At 43.9% G+C, this 19,833-nt stretch overlaps 1 protein-coding gene across 2 annotated transcripts; it reads left to right on the top strand.

The window, feature by feature from the left end:
* HSD11B1L (hydroxysteroid 11-beta dehydrogenase 1 like) lies at positions 1 to 15,579 on the top strand. 2 transcript variants are annotated; one of them, XM_054981691.1, is made up of 7 exons: positions 1 to 53; positions 1,458 to 1,588; positions 4,998 to 5,109; positions 11,281 to 11,372; positions 12,030 to 12,123; positions 13,641 to 13,806; positions 14,856 to 15,579. In XM_054981691.1, the coding sequence occupies exons 2-7, from the start codon at positions 1,517 to 1,519 to the stop codon at positions 15,040 to 15,042; spliced, it is 723 nt and encodes a 240-aa protein (XP_054837666.1). In that variant the 5' UTR covers positions 1 to 53; positions 1,458 to 1,516; the 3' UTR covers positions 15,043 to 15,579. The 2 variants fall into 2 exon arrangements, with proteins under 2 accessions (XP_054837666.1, XP_054837665.1); XM_054981690.1 differs by having other exon boundaries at positions 36 to 204.
* The last annotated feature ends 4,254 nt before the right edge of the window (positions 15,580 to 19,833 follow it).

The following is a 19,833-nucleotide window of genomic DNA, read 5'->3' as shown; positions in this document are numbered from 1 at the left end:
AGGAGGAAGAGATTATTAGGCAGGACCTGAAAAGAAAAGTCCCTGTCCACCAGGTCAGCTTTGGGTTCCAGCCTTCTCCCTTTAGCGGTCGTTCTTTGTGCCACAAAATTCCTGCCATTATGAGGGTTATGAGGTGGCTGCTTTGTGGCCTTGCCATCGTGGTTGGCTTGGTGGCTTTCTCCTGGAGGGACACTTTTGAGCCAGGTAGATCGGAGGAGGGGGGGGATATGGTTTTTTTGAGCCATGCATCTCTGTTTTAAGAGGGAAAATGGGTTTGGTGTAGCCTTGAAGCGGGGGGTGGGGGTGGGTGGGCATGATACTAATGGAGAATTGCCTGTGGCCTCCTTGGAATATCTTCTGGCAAGGAATGTATCTTGTCTGATTTTGGACACCCTGCCCCATCACCATCCTCTACCCTGAGTGACCTTGGTCCGGCCTCTATCAGCTTGACCTACCTCACAGGGTTGTTGTTTTGAACAAAACATGGGAAAAGAGAATGATGTATGCCAGGATACCTTCTAAGTAAAGATCTTTTCCCCGTTACCTAGAACGAATCCTGGCTGCTCCGACCCAAAGATTACTGGGACTTTACTAACGGGTGTTAACCCAGATATGACAGCACTTACAGAGTGCTGTAAGTGCTTACAGAGATTCCTCGCAGTTGACTGTAAAATCCAGCAGGAAATTTTATACACCAAAAAAGAATTTTAATTATCTGAAAACTTAATATCTGATTCTGCCTGCACTATTAGAACTTTTTAACTGGTGTGTCCTTGTAAGACTTTTAAATTTTGAGAATTGTATTTCTTCTAAGAACTGCATTCCCTTCTGTATAAGTCTTTTATCTTTTAAGAATTGTATTTATGCGACTTGTGCTGGTCATTGACTGTATCAATAAAATTCACTGACTATATGCCATTCTGAGCTCCTTGGAGAAAAGTATAAATAGATTGGTATGAAGCCACCAGGCCTTTTCTCTAATTCCTTTTGGGCATAGAAAAGAGCACCATTTCTTGGTGATTGGCTTAGGAGAGAAAAAGAAGACCACACTCGACATCAAACTGGAATATTTAGGTGCAGACATCCGGAGGGAGGGGAATAGCAGCACTCGTACTCGTTCTTGTCTACGCAGCTTCAGTGGGCGCAAGGTTGCACAGAGTAACATCGTAACAAACAAAGTCAGAGCCAACAAAAGGAGAGACAGCAGAAATGTAAGGGGCATTGAGGGAGAAAGCACAGAGTCATTAGCTAAAGCAGGAAATCTGCGTGGCATGGGGTGGGAGGGCAATTCCCAAGCATCAGGGGCTGTTGGGGAGGGAGAACGGGGTCATTTAAGCAGGAAAATTTCCAGTTGGCTGTTTGTGGTTCAGCTGGAATAGCAAAAACTCAGGGCTGAGCGTCCAGTGGGAAAAGAGAGTCTCTCTTTCTCTCTCTTTCTTTCTCTCTGTCCTATCCAGACAGCCTCTCCGGGGCCCGCGTTCTGCTGACCGGAGCCAGTACTGGGATAGGAGAGCAGATGGCTTACCACTATGCCAGATTTGGAGCGCAGCTTGTCCTAACGGCCAGGAGAGAGGCGGAGCTGCAGAAAGTAAGATGCCCAAAGGGCGGGCGGAAGTGGAAGGGAGAAGGGGGGAGGATTTCCATGCCAGTTCAGACTAAAAGCCCATCATTCTTTTATGACACTGGCCAGACAGATGTCTCTGGAAACTTCCAAGTAGGGTAGGAAAGGGATCTCCTTTCTGATTGGGTTCTTCCCCACCATCTCCTGGTCAGAGAGAGACTGCATTTGTACATGGAGGTAGCAGTTACACAGCACGACTTATCACTGGTATGTCTTCCATGAATTCATCTGTTCATTCTAATCCTCCCATGGTGGTGAATTCTGTAAGTAAACTGCCTAATCTGTGAAGGAGAGCATCTTTTCCTTAAAGCTGCGTCTACTGCCCAGTCACTCGCTGGGTGAGATTTTCTTCTGTATGGGCTGCTTGGAAGAGGGGGCTATTGTGCCACAAATCCCTCCCTTTTTTGATGGAATAATTTTATTATTAAACAATGTAAAATATAACAAAAAAGCATATATTCCAAATAACAAATATATATATAAACAGATAAAAGAAAAAAAGTTATTGTATCGTTACTCTTACATTTTTATCATCATGTGCTTCCAATGGGGACATATTGATGGGCTGGTACTTCTTTGACGTTTTCCCCAGGTTTTAAATAATCCTTCTCTGATCAGATGATATTTGTTTTTCAATGGAGTTAATTTCGGTGGGGTTTTTTTTTAGTGCATAAATAATAATGTGCTACAAATCCTCATTCATACGGCTCATTCAGGGTCCTTCCTCTTCATTATAAAAGACTGGACACAAAGCCCGTTGTGAGAGAAAAATACAATGAGCTCTAGAAAGGGCAGGGCAGGTGGACCAGGCATTGCCCCCTCCCCAGCGCTGGATGGGGGGGGCACCATGGCAGGTGCCTGCAGTTGGCAGCGGCCCATTCCGGCCCTGTTGGGGATGGATCGAGCCGCCACAGGCAGGGAGTGCCCCCAGGGAGGGTGGCGCCGGGTGCCCTGTCAGACTCCTGTGCTCAGCAGCTCGTTCAGGCCCCATTGGCACCAGATCAGGCCGCTGCAGTCAAGGAGCGCCGCCAAGGAGGTGGTGGGCACCCTGGCGGGCGCCTGCTTCTACCAACAGCCCATTCTGTCCCCGTTGAGGTTGGAACGGGCTGCTGCCCGGGCCACAGCAGGCAGGGATTACTGCTGGGGTGTGTGTGTGTGGCACCAGGTGCCCTGGTGGGCTCCTGTGCCCAACAGCAGCCCATTCTGCCCCCCCCCCTCCGATGTACTGGCCCTGTAAAGAAATGGGAGGTAGACCTGGCCTCTTTGGGTCTGGAGGTCAGGTCTACTGGCCTGGCAAGGCTATAGGCAGTAGACCTGGCCTCCAGGAGTACAGAAGACAGGTTTACCCAGCTGGCAGAGCCATGGCAGGTAGACCTGGCCTCCACAAGTCCAGAGGCCAGGTCTACTGAAGCAGCCAAGGAAGGTGGGAATTTTATCCCAATCTTTAAGAAAGGGAAGAAGGATGACCCAGGAAACTACAGGCCGGTCAGTCTGACTTCTGTTGCTGGGAAGATATTAGAGCAGATTTTAAAGGAATTGATCTGTAAGCATCTGAAGGACCACTCAGTGATGGTTTTGTCCCCAACAGACCTTGTCAGACCAACCTGATTTCCTTCTTTGATCGAGTGACGAGCATACTGGATTGTGGGAACTCTGTTGATGTGATTTACCTGGATTTCAGTAAAGCTTTTGATAAGGTCCCCCATGACATTCTAATGGGTAAACTGGAAGACTGCGGACTGGACGATAGGACAGTTCAGTGGATAGGGGTTAGAGGACCACACCCAAAGAGTGGTGGTCAATGGCAGTTCATCAGATTGGAGGGAGGTGTCCAGTGGGGTGTCACAGGGCTCGGTTTTGGGCTCGATACTTTTAAATATTTTTATCAGTAATCTAGATGAAGGGGTAAACAGGCTACTCATTAAATTTGCTGATGATACCAAATTGGGAGGGGTGGCAAACACCCAAGAAGATAGAGTTGAAATTCAACAAGACCTGAATACTCTGGAGAAGTGGGCAGTTGTGAACAGGATGCAATTCAACCTAGATAAGTGCACAGTATTACATCTGGGCCACAAAAATGTGAAGCACAAATACAGGATGGGGGATACACTTCTGGGTAGTAGTGTTTGCGAAAGAGATCTTGGGGTAAGAGTGGACTGTAAACTAAATATGAGCAGTCAGTGTGATGCGGTGGCAAAAAAGGCTAATTCAATCCTGGGTTGTATCAAAAGGGCCATTGCATTGAAATCACAGGTGATCATAGTCCCTCTCTATACTGCCTTGGTCAGATGAGAGTGATCAGGGGTCTGGAGACTGAACCCTACGCACACTCAAGCAGTCTTATTGATTGCTAGCTAAAAAGTACCTCCATGTTCAGAGAGAGCATACCTCCAAAGACCACCAGACCACATGTTGTGGGGTTGGGGTGAACAAGGCTCAAAGCTTTGTTTTACACTGTGGTGGCGGTGGGGAGACTTTTCAGAGGTTAGCTGCTCTTAGAAACAGGATCCCGGGCTAAATAGGTCTTGACACTGATTACTGTGTTCATCTGGGCCATTTTATATGATTAGCGGCTTTTTCTGGTTTACCACAGCTGTGGATATGGGGTATACATGTTTGATCACTTGTGGGGGGAAAAATATCCCTGCATGTAGAAAAACAGCATATCAGGGGAAGGCTATACTCAGTTGGGTCAAGGGTTCCCTTAGGCTATTTTTAGTCTGCCTTTCTCACTGAGATGCAAGGCAGATTACACAGTGTGTATCACTACAGTCAATTTCAAAGACATTTTCATAAACAATGTAATACGGTATATACCTTTGAACATTTGCAAAGGTTTAAAACCAGCAGAAATCTAATACAGAGTCGAAAAAATGCTGAAACAGAGCATAAGCCATTCTACGACTGACATATTTCTGTGCAGCTGCCATAGACTACCTAGGTACAATGCTGACTTAGTGAATTATATTCCCTGTTTTTATATATTTTACTGTACTATTTATTGTACATACATTTTTTAATTATTCGGTTAATGTATGTTTAATGTTGCTGGTCTTTGACTGTAATAAATGAAATAAATGAGACTGAGATATTAACATAGAAACTACCCAGTAGGATCATGCTTACAGCAATAGACAGTACATAGCAGTAAAGGCTACAGTCCCTGTCCCTTTACCGATGCATCTCTTGGAGGCCACTTCCTTACAGTATAGCCCTCCTATCGGAGTAAAAAGCCCTCTTGAATCATTCGGTTTTGCATAGCCCACAATCTGGCTAGCAGTCCATAGCAGTCCCCCATCTCTCAACTTGTTTTTGGAAGTTAAAAAGAATTATGTTAAAATAAATAACAGTATTCTTCCTTGTTTTGACTTAGGTGGCACAGAGGTGTCTGAAGCTGGGTGCAAAGAAAGCTGTCTACTACGCTGCAGACATGGCATCTCCTCCAGAGTCTGAAAAGCTGGCTCACTTTGCTCTGCAAAACCTGGGTTAGTGGTTAGGATTCTAGCACCATCCATATGGAGCGGAGCAAAAAGATAGTGAATAATGCAGAAGCACAGCAGGCATCCTCCTTTGTGAGCTGGTAGGCTGGTAGAAGCCTTTAACAAATTAATAATTTTTCAGAATACACTATAGCTCATTCAAATATACCAACTCCTGATTTATTATTTTCGACTATGGTTAATTTGTGAAACGAGGATTTGGTGCGTCGACTGTGACCTGTCTTCCTTCACAAATGCTGGGTTTTGCTCTTTCCCCATCAGAGATCCAGCTTATATCCCTGACTGCATTGTGGCGTGGGTCTTCTCTGCTGGGGAACAAGCCAGGATATCTTCACGCATGCATCATGTGAAACCGTGGTTATGGCTAGCTATGGTTCTTTGACCAGCCTCAAACCATAGTTTCATATCTAGGTTTTGTCTGACTCAAATTAACCGTGATTATGAGAGTGACCTGCATTTGGATGATTGTGCAAACCATGGTTTAATCAAACCCTGGTTTTACATAACATCTGAACTATGCTTTCAGAATTGAGTAGAACAGAGTTCTTTGACTGTGAACTTTCCCCATCAAACAGCCACGGTGACTAGAGAAGGTGAAGCAGCAGAACTTCCTCTTGCACCTCTTAAAAGACAAAGAAGTCTCCTCTCCTGGGGCTCGGCATAGTGATTCTGTTTGAGGAGCAAGGGCTCTTTCAAATATATATTATTTTACTTTAGATTACATCTTTAAACTTACTTCCTGCTCTTCCATGGGAGTCACCAGTGGTCTGCTTTCTATCTGGAATAGAGGCTACTGTGTTAAACTAGGCGGATCCATGGCTCAGTGGTAGAGCCTCTGCTTTGCATGCATAAGGTCCCAGGTTCAATCCTCGGCCTCTCCAGTTTAACGACTCAGGTAGGAGGTGATGTGAAAGACCTCTGCCCGAGACCCTGGAAAGCCGCTGCCAGTCTAAGTGTCAGACTATGGAATCCCAGTTATCTAGAGTTCGTCTCCCCCCTTCTGCAAGAAGCACAAAGTTCCTTGATTCCAAAAGGTTTATTGAAAGACAATGCTCAAGATACAAGTATCCATACTCCAAGGATTTCAGGCCTTGGCTGAACGGAAGCTTTGTTGAGAATGACACATAAAATGAAAATAACAACACTTCAAACACCCCTTCTCAGCCTCCCCCCTTAGTCCTGTCTAGATGGCCTGGGAAGGCGAGGACATCAAGGTCGGCCGGGCTGATAAGAATTCTTCATTCCCATGGATATAGGCAGCCTGGGCAGCACGTGGGCCTGGAGGGAGAGAACTAAATAACCACAGATTATAACAGGAGAACATGGCGTAGCTTTGGCTTGAGAACTGACATTCTGACACTAAGTAGACAGCATTGACCTCAATGGAGGCAGCTTCATATATTCATGTTCATGTGACTTAGGGCTGTAAGCAGTTGGCCCAGCCTCTGCCATCTTTAATAGCCATTTAATATGGCTGCCTGTGATATAAAATCACACGGCCCTGGATTAAAATGGCAGTTTGTATTGCAGCCAGGGGAATTCCAGCGAACAGTTGCTAAGTCCCCCCTGCCCCCCCCCGGGAGAGCAAGGCATGAATAGAATGCTGCACGTAAATGCGGAGAGACCAGTGGTGATTAGTTTACAGGCTCCCCAGCCCCGAAAAGGAATCCACTTAACACATTCCTTTCCCTCCTTCCATGATGAGATCTCCTGTCCATGATTGAGGAGAAAATCAATTGGCATTCATAAGTATTTATAATTCATTCCTGGGAAGGTACATCCCCCAACTAATTTCATCAACTTAGCTCTGGTGAACTTCATTAACAAACTGCCCCTTTGTGCAGTGTCAGGACAAATTTTGCATTCTCTTTCACACGCCCCGGCAGCTACCAATCAAGGTAATCAAACCTTTTGTTACTCTCAGGAACTGACCATTGGAGTCTTTGTTCCAACGGCTAGGTGGGCTACCCCACCTCAGGGCACGTTTTACCCTATAAGAGTAGTGCCTTAGCCCCATTCAAATTGTGCACACTTATTGGATCCGAAGTGCTGCTCCCTGGAGGTTGCACCGAGCCTCTTGCTATCCTGGCTGAGAACGCTGGTGTTTGAAGCTCTTCCTCCACGGACTTCCCTGCTCTCCAGATAGGTAATTATCACCTTGCAATCTCTCAAATCTATTCCACCTTCACCACTGCTTTTCCTAGGCCTCTTGTGTGTTTGTGCGCAATCTTGTATGTGTGTGTATATGAATTTGTCCCCTGAATAAAAGTATTCCTTTAATTAAAAACACTGATTTCATGTGCATCCTTGGGTTAGGACCCCGTAAATTATTGGTGGCGATCCCGTTGTTACCGCCTCTTTCATAGCCGTCTTCCTTGCTGCTAATTCCCCCTCCCTCTCTATTGCTTGCAAGGAGACCAAGTCAGGTAACAAGGACACCTGGGTTCAAATCCCTAATAGGCTGTGAAACTTGCTGGATGAGCTTGCCACATTCTCTCAGACTAGCCTCACAGAATTGTTGTGAGGGTGAGATACAGAAGGGCTGCTCCTGGGAGGAAAGGCAGGGTTAAAATGCTTTATACTTACAGGTAAATTCGTTTCAGCCCATCTGGCCGATTACTGGGCTCCAATATTAGGGACAGATGTAAGCCGGGGCCTTCTTTTGCAGGAAAGCTAGCAGAAATTATCTTGTAGAAAAGGGCAAGAGTCCAATAGCACCTATAAGACTAACAAAATTTTTGGTAGGGTAGGAGCTTTTGCGAGTCACAGCTCACTTATATTTCAATTTATATTCTTCTTCAGATACAGCTAGAATGTGAGTCCTTATATCTTGGCGAGTGGAGTGATTTCAGATGCCGAATGACAAAAGTTGGTGAATTACACTAGCAGGCATGATAGGATAGGGTGGAGTATGCAGAGGGGTGGTGAGTGTGGAGAGATCAGCATTGGTAATGAGACAGGAAGTCTAGGTCTTGATTTAACCCGGGTGGATACATTTTCTTGATCTTCGTTATCAGTTGCAATTCAGCAGTCTCTCTTTCTAGTCTCCCTTTGAAATTCTTCTGCAGGATAGCTGCTACTTTTAGGTCAGCAACTGGACCTTCTGGATACGGAGAAGATACTTGGATTAAGACAACAGATTATGAACTCTGATGACTATGAGGTTTTTTTCAGAATTTTCCTCTCGGATTAATTGTAATTCTAAAGCTAAACCGATGAGTCAGGTGGTAACTGCAACCAGCTGGTTTGATTCGGACTGCCTAACCCAGAAAAGAGAACTAAGGGCTAGGTTTAGAGCAGCTCAACAGTCAGGGGAAAAAGGGAAAATAATTACTTATCTTGAACATAAAAAAGTCTATTTAGACTTAATTATAAATAAAAAGAGAGCCTATTTCCAGAACAAATGGGATCAATTGTATAACTCGATTAAAAGGAAAGCTCATAAAACCTTCTGGAGATTAATAGCAGCTAGTGATAAATATAATTTTACTAGTGAACTAACTATTCCACCCCAGCTATGGGTTGAACATTTCTCTAAGACCTTTGAGGACCCATCTACTCCCTCCCCCTGTACTGAAGTCATCAGCCTTATCGATGTACCAGTTTGGCCTCCAGTGACACCGGATGAAGTCGGTGAATTGCTGAGGGATTTGAAAGTGGGCAAAGCTCCGGGACCAGACGGCCTTCCTGCAAAGGTCTTTAAGAAGTTTGCTGATTGGTGGTCTCCACCGCTAGCCAGATTGTTTACCCTGATTGATCTGTATGGTATCCTCCCAGACGCTTGGCTCAATTCTATAATAGTTCCAATCTGTAAGAAGGGAGGAATGGATTTGCCTGAGAATTTTCGCCCCGTCAGTCTATTATCAATTTTGGGCAAAGTATATGCAAAACATCTGGAACTGCGTCTAAAAGGATGGATACAATCAAATAATATTGTGGGTATCGAACAAATAGGTTTCTGTAAGGGAAAGGCCACCTTAGATCACGTTAGTTTATTAGCTTTTCTTGCAGAAAAATATATGAACTCAGGGAAAAGGAAACTTTATGTGGCTTTTATAGATTTAAAAAGTGCATTTGATTCTGTTGTTCGAGACAAATTGTGGTCTAAGCTAAGTAATATGGGTATTGACCCTCGTTTACTTTTTTTACTGAAAAAACTTCATACAGGTACATCTTGTCAAGTGAAATATTCCAGTAAGGGCCTTTTAACTGAAAAGATTTTGATGAGGAAGGGAGTCAAACAGGGATGTGTGCTAGCCCCACACTTCTTCAATCTTTTTATAAATGATTTGGCGCAATGCCTTGGACTCATCAATGGTCATCCTCCTAAATTAGGAGGCCTTGCTGTACCACTATTGCTGTATGTGGGTGATACAACCATCTTATCATGTACAAGAATTGGTTTACAAAGATATTTGGATGCTTTTTATGATTATTGTCAACTATCTATTAACTATTCCAAATCAAAAGTTGTTGTTTTTTCAAAAAGCTGGCTCCCTCAGAAATGGTTGATTGGTAACTTTCCAGTTGAGCAAACAAAATTTTTTAAATATTTGGGCATTACTACAATCCCTACAATTACTACATCCCTACAATCTTAGCTGGGTGTTACATCGCGAGAGGTCAATAAAGTTGGCTAAGTGCACAGCCTCCCAAATTAAACAATTTGATTTTTCTAGGGGTAACCAATGTGTCCCAGCAGCCATAAAAGTTTTTAAAGCAAAAAATTTAGCTCACATGCTCTATGGTATACCTATATGGATTTCAGCTATTAACAGAAAGGTGGAGGATATCCAACAACACTCTTTAGGCAAATTTTGGGTGTCCCAAATTGTGTTTCCTATTTTGCTTTGTGTGCGGAATTGGGTCAATCTTTGATTGAGACAAGGGCTTGGATCACTACCTTTAAATTTTGGCTCAAAATTTATTTTAGAGCCGAGCCTTCTAGTCTTTTAACCTATTTGAAAAGGAATCAGTATTCCTGGGCGTGGTCAGCGGGAATACTGAGTAAACTTAAGTATATGGGACTAGCAGTGGAGGACCTATTTATGTCTGATGAGGCCTATATCCTGAATGGTGTTAAACAGCGCCTACTAGATTGGGAGCAACAGAAATTATTTCCAGCCCAACCTTTTGTTTGCCTCTCAGCTGCATTAGGATTGACTACATATGTTGGCAGAATTCCGCAGTACTTTTATGATCTTGAGACCCCAGGCTGTCGTAGGGCCTTTATGTTGGCCAGACTAAATGCTTTTCCCTCCAGTGTCCTTCAGGGGAGATACCAGCGAGTCCCCTTTTCAGAAAGACATTGTTTGTGTGGAGCCAACTGCCCAGATACCATCCAGCATATAATTTTGGAATGCCATTTATATGATAAGTTGTGGAAAATGCTGTTTGAGAGGTTGCCAAAACGTATTGAACACCAGAACAATCTATCTTTTTGTCGTTTTCTGTTAAAGGATAATGATACAGCGATTTATAAAGTGGTGGCAGAGTTTTTAGTGGGTGTGCTTAAGATTCATACAAGTTTTGTATAAATATATTGACTTCTGATATTTTATGTAATTTTATAGTGACCTGTTTGCTGTTGTAGATCTTTGTATGCCATTAAAGGTATTTGAATTGAATTGAATTGAATTGAATTGAATTGAATTGAATTGAATTGAATTGAATTGAATTGAATTGAATTGAGGTCAGCAACTGATTGTCCTGGAAGGTTAAAGTGTCCCCCCACTGGTTTGGGAATGATGTGGTTTCTGATGCCAGACTTATGTCTGTTCTTTGTCAAAGGGACTGGCCAGTTTGTCCAGTAGAGAAATTATCTTAATTTTTCTACCTTAAAAGCTTCAGGCATTTGTTGAAGAGTGCAGTATGAAACATCATCTTAACTATCCCAACTTAAAAGAATGCCTTTTGGGCCCTCGTGAGAGAACTCCATATTGGACAGAGGTGGGATATATGTGGACATCTTGGTGTCTGCTGCGCAGGCAGAAGGTCCCATGTTCAATCCTCAGCATCTCCAGTCTTGGGGAGGTGGTGTTGAGAAAGACCATTTTCTGATTGAGATCTGGAGGAGACCATACTAAGCTTGAAGGCCCAGTGGCCTGGCTCTGGATGCTGCATCTGAAGAAGTTCATCTCTCTTTTCTGCCTTTAGGAGGGCTGGACTATGTGGTTCTTAATCACATCGGCTGGACTCCTTTCCGGATGTGGGATGGAGATGTGGACCACGCTCGGTGGCTCATGCAGGTTCGATGGTGCCAACTTTCTTCTGATTCTGTTCTATAGATTCTCTGGCCCCATCCCCCAGCTACCACCATTGACTGCCTTAAAAGCCGTAATGGTCAGAACTGCTCAGTGCAACTCTGGATGGAATGTACCGCTTGATACTGGGGAAGGCGATATCCGAAAGCAGCTGAGTGTACACAAAAAACAACAACAGCACCCCACCATTCTCCACATATAGAAAACTAGCACGTGAGGGTGAAGTCTGTATAGTGCATTCTTTGGACCTAGTCCCGTGTTCAATTTTTCCTGTTAAAAGCGCCCTGGAAGGCTTTCTGTCTGTCTGGGATCTTGGGGTGCTGCAGGCTGTTGCAAGTAGAGTGTAGTGGCCCAACCCAAGAGGCAGGGCAGTTTTATTATGCCTTCTCTCAAAGAACTGGGAATTGTAGTTTTTTCATTACGGCATCTCTCAGGGAGTGCTAGGAATTGCCTTGGCTCCTTCACCGTAGGGCAGTTCCCAGGATTCCTTGGTTGGGAGCCAGAATGTGTCTGAAACAGGACTGAGGTGTCATATAGTTGTGCCCGCTCTCGCTCTGTGTGAGTTGTCCATTGCCCGTCTTTCCTTTTGTGCTGTCTTGAGTGGTTTCCCGTTCCAAGTGCTCTTTGTTCCTTCTGCTTCAGGTGAATTTCATTAGTTCTGTGGCCATCGCATCGGCGGCTCTTCCCGACTTGGCGAAGAGCAAAGGCTCGCTCATTGTGATCTCCTCACTTGCAGGTGAGTACTGTGCAGTGTGTCCAGGTGCCTAGTTCTTTGTCCAGAGTTAGGAGAAGCAAGATGGGGACCATCCGCATCCCAGCGGTGCAGGATAAAAACCTAGGATAACGTTAGCTGGATATTTTGGAAGTTGCTGGCCAGCCACCTCTGCCTGGGAAAGAGATTGGAACAGGAAATCATTTGGCTGTTGTATAATTTAATACACTTTTCTTTAAGAAGTGGTATTATTTAACAGTTCCCAAGTGTCACTCGCTCTTTCCTTTTGCTTAGATGTAATGCATTACCTTCCACTGAGATGGGCCGTTTTAGTAGAAGCCCTTCTGAGAAATGTTTTTGTACTTACTGTAAAAAACAAGTTGACTCAATTGCCCATATCTTTTTTAGTTGTCCCTGTTATATTTCACTTTGTAACCAATATATTACTCCCTGGACTGACTGGCTACGGAATATTTCAGAACCACAGCAATTAAGGATCTTACTGTCAGTCAAGATAAAAAACGTGTACATGTGATTTAGCCATGTTTACCTCTGCGCTTATAAATTATTTATAAAATACTTTGGCATGTGGCTTGTAGGCTATTAAGTTACAGGGAAAGGAAGTGGCATTAAAATGTTGTAAACATATTTATCTAGCTGATAAGGTGCTGTGCAGTTACCTCCCAGTTCAGAGTTTTGGGCCAAGCATTTGTCCCGCCCAACCTCCTGTTTTCAACCATGGCCAGGGAAGACAGCTCTCAGAATCTCCCAAGCAGCAGCAGCACAAAAACAACCTCCTGCCTGTATTGTTTATCCCCAAACAGCTGGAATTCAGAGGTAGACAGCCTCTGAACATGGGGGTCCTATTTGGGTAGCATGGCTAATAACTGTTGATAAAGCAGAACTCCTGAAATGCGCAAAGGTATATTTCCAGAGGCAAAGTAACAGAGGGAGCTCTCTCTCTCAATTTTGTATTCTGTCCTCCCTCCACGGAGCTCAGGGGGGCTTACGTGGCCCTCCCCTCTTCTATGACACCCTGTGAGGTAGGCTAGGCTGAGACAGTGTGATTGGCCCAAGGTCACTCAGCAAGCTGTTAGGCAGAATGGGGATTTGAACTCTGGTCTCTTCAATCTTAGTGCATTTAGTACTAGGGGCCCAAGGCAGGTGGTGATTTGTAGACCCCCGGTGAAATAACATTAATAGAACAAAGTGGCATTGCAGTCTGATTGGTTCCATTGGCTTCATAGGCCTCGGCCTTAACGCTGCGGCAGGCTTTCCTCTCCCTGCTAAATGGCACCGAATACTCCTTTTCTCTAATTGAAAGGTTCACTGGTTACTAGTCCACAAGAATTCTTTTTAGTCCTGCCTACACAGACAAATCAAATATTATTTGTGGTGTAACTTCAGAAAAGAATCCTAGCCTGGTCACCTAGAGCTGATTCTTTGCTCGTTGCAGGTGACCAACTATATGCCAGATACAAGGAAAAGGGTTAAATGCTTAGTTTTTAAAAAGGAAAAATAGCTGGAATATCTCATTGCAGGGAGAATTGCAATGCCCTTTACAAGCATATACTCGGCCACGAAGTTTGCCCTGGAAGGCTTCTTTGCATCTTTGCGGAACGAACTTGTCATGCAGAAGAAAGACGTGAGCATTACCATGTGCGTTCTTGGACTCATTGACACTGAATCGGCCCTGAACAAAACAAAGTGAGTAGAGCTGCACTCACATTAACTGGTTACGTGGGTGGAAGGGCCATCCTCTCTCCTTGTCTCGGCAACAGCAAGCTATCCTTATTGATCACAATTCCAATTTCAGGCATCTGAAGGCATCTCTGTATCAGGCATCTGAAGAAGAGAACTTGATTCTCGAAAGCTTATGCTAAAATAAAATTGGTTAGTCTTAAAGGTGCTACTGGACTCTTTTTGATTTTGCTACCACAGACTAACACAGCTAACTTCTCTGCATCTAATTCCAATATGGCGGCCTTTCCATCGTTTACTCGACTTCCCATATGGCTGCCATTTACCGCCTTGATGTGAACACCATCAAATGCAAGTCTGCTCTTGGCTGAGGTGCTTTTGGTGTATCTGCCGTTACTTCTCTGAGGGCACAAGGTGGCATTTGGCTATGGACCAGGCTGGGTGGTCTGTGGATCATGTTTTTATCCTGCCCTTCCTTCAGGCAGATCAAGGAAACCTGCATGATTTTTTCTTCTTCCATAAAGATAGTTTCAGGTGGGTAGCTGTATTGGGCTGTAGTAGAAGAGCAAGATTCAGATCCAGTGGCATCTTAAAGACCAACTCTCAAAAGCTTATACCCTGGAAATCTTGTTGGTCTTTAAGATGTTATTGAACTTGAATCTTGCTCTTTCCTCTTCCATTTTATCTCTACAACAACCCTGTGGGGGAGGTTAGACAGAGAATAACCAACCCAAGGTCATACACTGAGTTTTGTGTGGAGATCTGAACCCGGTGCTAAGGAGGTAGTCTAACTATGGTGCCATGCCAGCTAATCTTATATACGAGGCTATAACAAAATAACAGGTAAACAGCAGGGTCAAAGGGCGATTAAATTGAGCAAGTATATAATTACACAAATGCAATCAAGATAAGCACAGAGATCATTCACAGCAGCAGTAGCTGGTGAGGATCTGATTTCCCCTATTTGTTAAACAGGTTATCACCTCTGTTGACTGAGAAAGCCAAGGTCTTTGTTAAATCCTTAGGAGATGATAACAAAACATCTTTATTTCCAGGGGCATTGTGAATCAAGAGGCGGCACCGGCCTCTGAAGCCGCCTTGGCCATTGTGAAAGGAGGAGCTACCCGGGCCATGGAGGTGTTCTACCCCTGGACAACCCAACTGATATGTGGAGTGCGCGACTGGTTTCCGGCTCAAAGGGACTGGATCCTACGCGACAGTTATAATTACACCACAAACTGAATTGTACAGGTGTCTCCCTGCACTGAGGCCAGTATATGTAGAGTCCAAGGATGCTGGACTTGTTATGGCAACCAAGGGTCTTCTTGGGATCAAGTTGAGTGTCAGCTGAGCCATGCGCAAAGCATGTTTTCCTCCTTCCACAACTGAGTAGGGTCCTCTCCTGGAATTGGCAAGAAGGATCTTCTAAACAGACTCAGCACCTCTCCTTGTGAAAATCAAACAGGACGAGACTGTGGGTGTTGACTTTGTGCAGGGAAGACCTGTGGTCAGTGGCTATCAATCATCTGTACATATCCCAGAGATTCTTTCCGCTAGTGGTGGCACTCTCCTCTGGGACAAGGAGGAGAGGATCAGAATAAATCTGCAGAATTCCTTCCATGACAAAGAAAATAGGGCAGAAATGTTTCGTTTTGCTAACCCCATGTCCTGGAGTTTTGATGAGATTTCTTCCATTCCTACTACACCTCAGTGGCTTGTCGCAGGGAACTGCAGCTCTTAATAATTTCAGGATGTGGGGTAGGTTTAACTCGGGGTCGAGCTACAAGTGATGAATGACACTTGCCTGGCAAGTGAACAGACTCACGTGTATTCCTCCCTGTTCACATGCCATTCACTACGTGATCAAGTGGAGTGCAAGTGGAGGGCAAGTGAACAGGGAGGAATACACGTGAGTCTGTTCACTTGCCAGGCAAGTGTCATTCATCACTTGCAGCTCGACCCACAGTGTTTCAGGGTGGGGCATTGACTGGTCTTGGTTCTGTGTTTCTTTGAGAAAAAAATTCACCCAGAGTTGGGGATCTCTCAGTCCTTGGTCTTGGCATAACCTTGTAGGGTTTTGTGTAAGTACAATTCTACCAACAACAACAGGGATCAACTTCCTAGGATGCACTGAACTGAAGGAGCATGCAGGCTCAAGGAAGTTACAAACACGCACCGTTTATACAGTGTAATTTCAATATATATATATATCGTAAAGTCCCAAACTTACCGAACCATAACGCCCAAATTACAGACTAGTAAAATACAGAACCAACATCCAGTGTAAATTTCCATTCAATTCCGCTAATGCGGGATAAGTTCATTGTTTGCCGCTAATGCGGGTTGTAATCACAGACGAAATGTCCATGGTTATCGGTGGTAGCAGCAATGCCACAACTTGCCAAAACAGTGTCCATGGCAAAGGCAATATCCACGGCAACGAGCTATACCGGTCTCCTTCACTTTCACTCGTTTCAACCCACTTTCTTCTTCAGGCCGTTAGTTCTATAATAAACCATAACGAAATAAGCTGCCATCCAAACCTATCTATACAGACATGTGACAAAAATGTATACTTACATCCATATCTATTTCCGCAATTTAAACCTCCAAGTACAATTCTAGTCAAACAACAGTAAAAAGATACTGAGTTGTATCCTTCCACTTCTTGCAGCTAGCAGCCTCACTTTCCTCCAATGCAGGGATTTCTTCTTGTTTCGGAGGAAAGCACTGCCATTAGCTGAGCAGGTAAAATGGGTAGAATCAGTCGACTGATGTTATGGATAATTTACCAGGAGGAGAAAATGGTAATAAATGAAGTAGAGTATTATGGTTTAATTTTTGGAGATTCCTCCTGGTTGTGGTTTTTCTGTAATAGAAAACAACACAGTGAAATGTTATTGAAGCCATCACTTGAGGGGCAGCATTTGTGAATTTAAATGTTAAGTTTTCTTGTACTTTTCTTATATTTTTTTTTAAAAGCCCCTTGGTTGTGGTATTGGTCTATTCTGCTGCTGCTGAATTTAATTTTATCTATTGAGTGAAAAATAGACTAACTGAAAAATTCTTCAGTTGGTACAGACTCATGAAACTATTGACATTTTTAAAATTAATATCTCACAATTCATCACAAACTTAGAACTTAAATGCAATATTTTACATTTGAATATCATTATAAAATCTGATAAAAAGGCACCTGGTTTTAAACAAACATATTCCGTCCTGGTTTGCTTAGTTTCTTTCACTCAAATGGCATTACTTCTCCCAACACTTGATTTTAACCAGGGTTCGGCAACCTCTTTGGCCCAAATGCCCAAACTGCACTATCCACCTGTGAGGATATTTTGCTGGCAAATGAAAGAAGAGAAGGGGAGGAGATGGAAGTAGTAGTAGTAGCAGTAGTAATTTATATACTGCCCTTCAGGACAACTTAACACCCACTCAGAGCGATTTACAAAGTGTGTTGTTATTATCCTCACAACAATCACCCTGTGAGGTGGGTAGGGCTGAGAGAGTTCCAAGAAGCTGTGTCTGACCCAAGGCTGCCCAGTTGGCTTCAAGTGGAGGAGTGGGGAATCAAACCTGGCTCTCCAGATTAGAGTCCTGCCGCTCTTAACCACTACACCAAACTGAGCCATGATCCCGCCCCACACACACACACAGGGCAGAATTACAATCCTAAACAGTTACACCCTTCTGAACCATGGACTTCTGCTTTGGATGGCGCTGCCAATCTTGGTGATTTGTTTTAAATTGTTAGTTCAGTATTATTTTTTCTCCTTTTCCCAAATTATGTTTATGAGAATTGAGGGAGGGGGGTAGTTCTGATTAGGAGAACATAAATTTAGGTTTATGCCAACAAATTAAAGGTAGGAAAATGTGTATTGGAGGGGAGTGAATTTAATTTTAAAAATCGGAAATGATCAAATGAGTTTGTTAGCAGAATTTGTTTTCAAGACTCCCAACCCATCCCTCAAAATTTCTTTCCAGCCCAGTGGTTGTGAAATGATATTCTAGGGGTCTTTGGGTGTTCAGGGACTGATTTGTTTATTTACTTGCTTGCTTGCTTACTTATATATTGCTTATAGTCTACCTTTCTCGATGAGATTCAGAGCGGATCATGCACTTTAAAAATGCAATAAGAATAGTATAAAACATACGACGATGTAATAGAACTGGATTACAAAATTAGAGACCAACATACATACTAAAAATGTGTAATACATACAATAAACAACGCAGTAAAACTGCCTACAGTAGCAGAGGTCTCCCACAGAGAAGGACCTTCAGATGAGCATCTTGGAAAATAAGCTTGCTGCTCTGGACGGCTCTGGAATGGTGTTCCTCTTGGTATGTGTCCCAGAGTCCTTTGCAACAGAGTTCTGTGGCAGGTGCTCAGGGATTGCCTGGCAGACAAGCCAGTGTGCAAAGCACTCTAGAGGTAGAACAGCCCAAAGAACCAATGCTCCAGAATAATCCCAGCCAGGATTGAATGCATTTGGAAAGACAATGCAGTGTGCTTGCCAGTAGGTGTCAGTCTTGGCAACATATTCTGGCTGCCTGAAACTCAACTAACCTTTTCCATCTTGTGGCAAAACTTATGTAATGAATTGAGCAAGAAAATAATTTGTTTCCCTTGAAAATGTAGAAGCAAAAATGGATTGCAAACATGTATTATTATTATTATTAATAGGAATTATTATTACATTTGTGTTGAGCTTTCTATAGCTCTACACCAGTTTGGTGTAGTGGTTTAGAGTGCGGGACTCTAATCTGGAGAGCCAGGTTTGATTCCCCACTCCTCCGCTTGAAGCCTGCTGGGTGACCTTGGGCCAGCCACAGCTCTCTCAGAGCTCTCTCCGCACCACCCATCTCACAGGGTGTTTTTTGTTGTGGGGATAATAATAACATACTTTGTAAACTGCTCCGAGTGGGCATTAAGTAGCCCTGAAGGGCAGTATATAAATCCAATGTTGTTGTTGTTGTTGTTATTTGTACTAGAGGTATATAGAGATGTAATTAATTTATTTAAAATGCAGCTAACATGCTTTCCTCCATAGGCAGGCAGGGCTCTAGAGGTTACCTTTTTCAAGTCTGTATGTCAACACTGCCAACCTTTTTTTTGTTTCACCCGTTTTTGTTCCCAGTTTTATATTTCTTCTATGCTGGTTCTGCACTATTTTGTACATTGTCCTCCAAAAGAATGCAAGATTCTCTTGTAGCAGGGCCCAGGCCAGTTTCATTGTCTCCTTATTTTATTTCAAAGCCGTGGACTTAGACTGGAGTAACTGCATTAGATTGCACCGTTGGCCAGTGGCAAGGGGGCATACCTCGGAGGCTTTAATCCCTGGACCTGCCATCCTTCTTTCAGGAGCAGCTAGCTTTGGGAAGCAAGCAGAAACAGGTCTACTCAGAAATAAGTCCCATTTGATTTAGTAGGGCTTACTCTTGGGAAAGTGTTCTTAGGATTGTAGCCTTTGGGATCGGTCACGGAGGGGGAGGCAATGCCCATCTGCCTGCCCTCCCCTTTCTAGAGCCCGTTGTATTTTTCCCCACAACGGGCTTTGTTACTAGTTTGGAAATAACTGCCACCATCAGAGGAGGATGCTTGTATTGGAGCCTCCCAACGTTTTGTAGTCCCCTGCCTGTAGCCATTTTGTGATTGATCCCGTTGGTGGTGCCCACTACCCTTTCCAAAGTTCCAGAAGTGTCCAGTTTGGTGTGGTGGTTAAGAGCGGCAGGACTCTAATCTGGAGAACTAGGTTTTATTCCCCACGCCTCCGCTTGATGCCAGCTGGGTGAGCTTTCAGAGCTCTCTCAGCCCTATCTACCTCACAGGGTGATTGTTGTGAGGATAATAACACACTTTGAAAAACCGCTCTGAGTGGGCATTAAGTTGTCCTGAAGAGAGGTATATAAATAAAATGTTGTTGTTGTTAATTGTCTGCTGTCTACCCAGCTACTTGACTCCCCTTTGGCCCACATCAGGGAAGTCAATTGTATTTAAAAATAAATGTTCAGAAAGTAAAGTTC

The sequence above is a fragment of the Eublepharis macularius genome, chromosome 5 (assembly GCF_028583425.1).
Source record: "Eublepharis macularius isolate TG4126 chromosome 5, MPM_Emac_v1.0, whole genome shotgun sequence".
Taxonomy (NCBI): Eukaryota; Metazoa; Chordata; class Lepidosauria; order Squamata; family Eublepharidae; genus Eublepharis; species Eublepharis macularius.
This window is presented reverse-complemented; position numbering and strand designations above follow the sequence as displayed.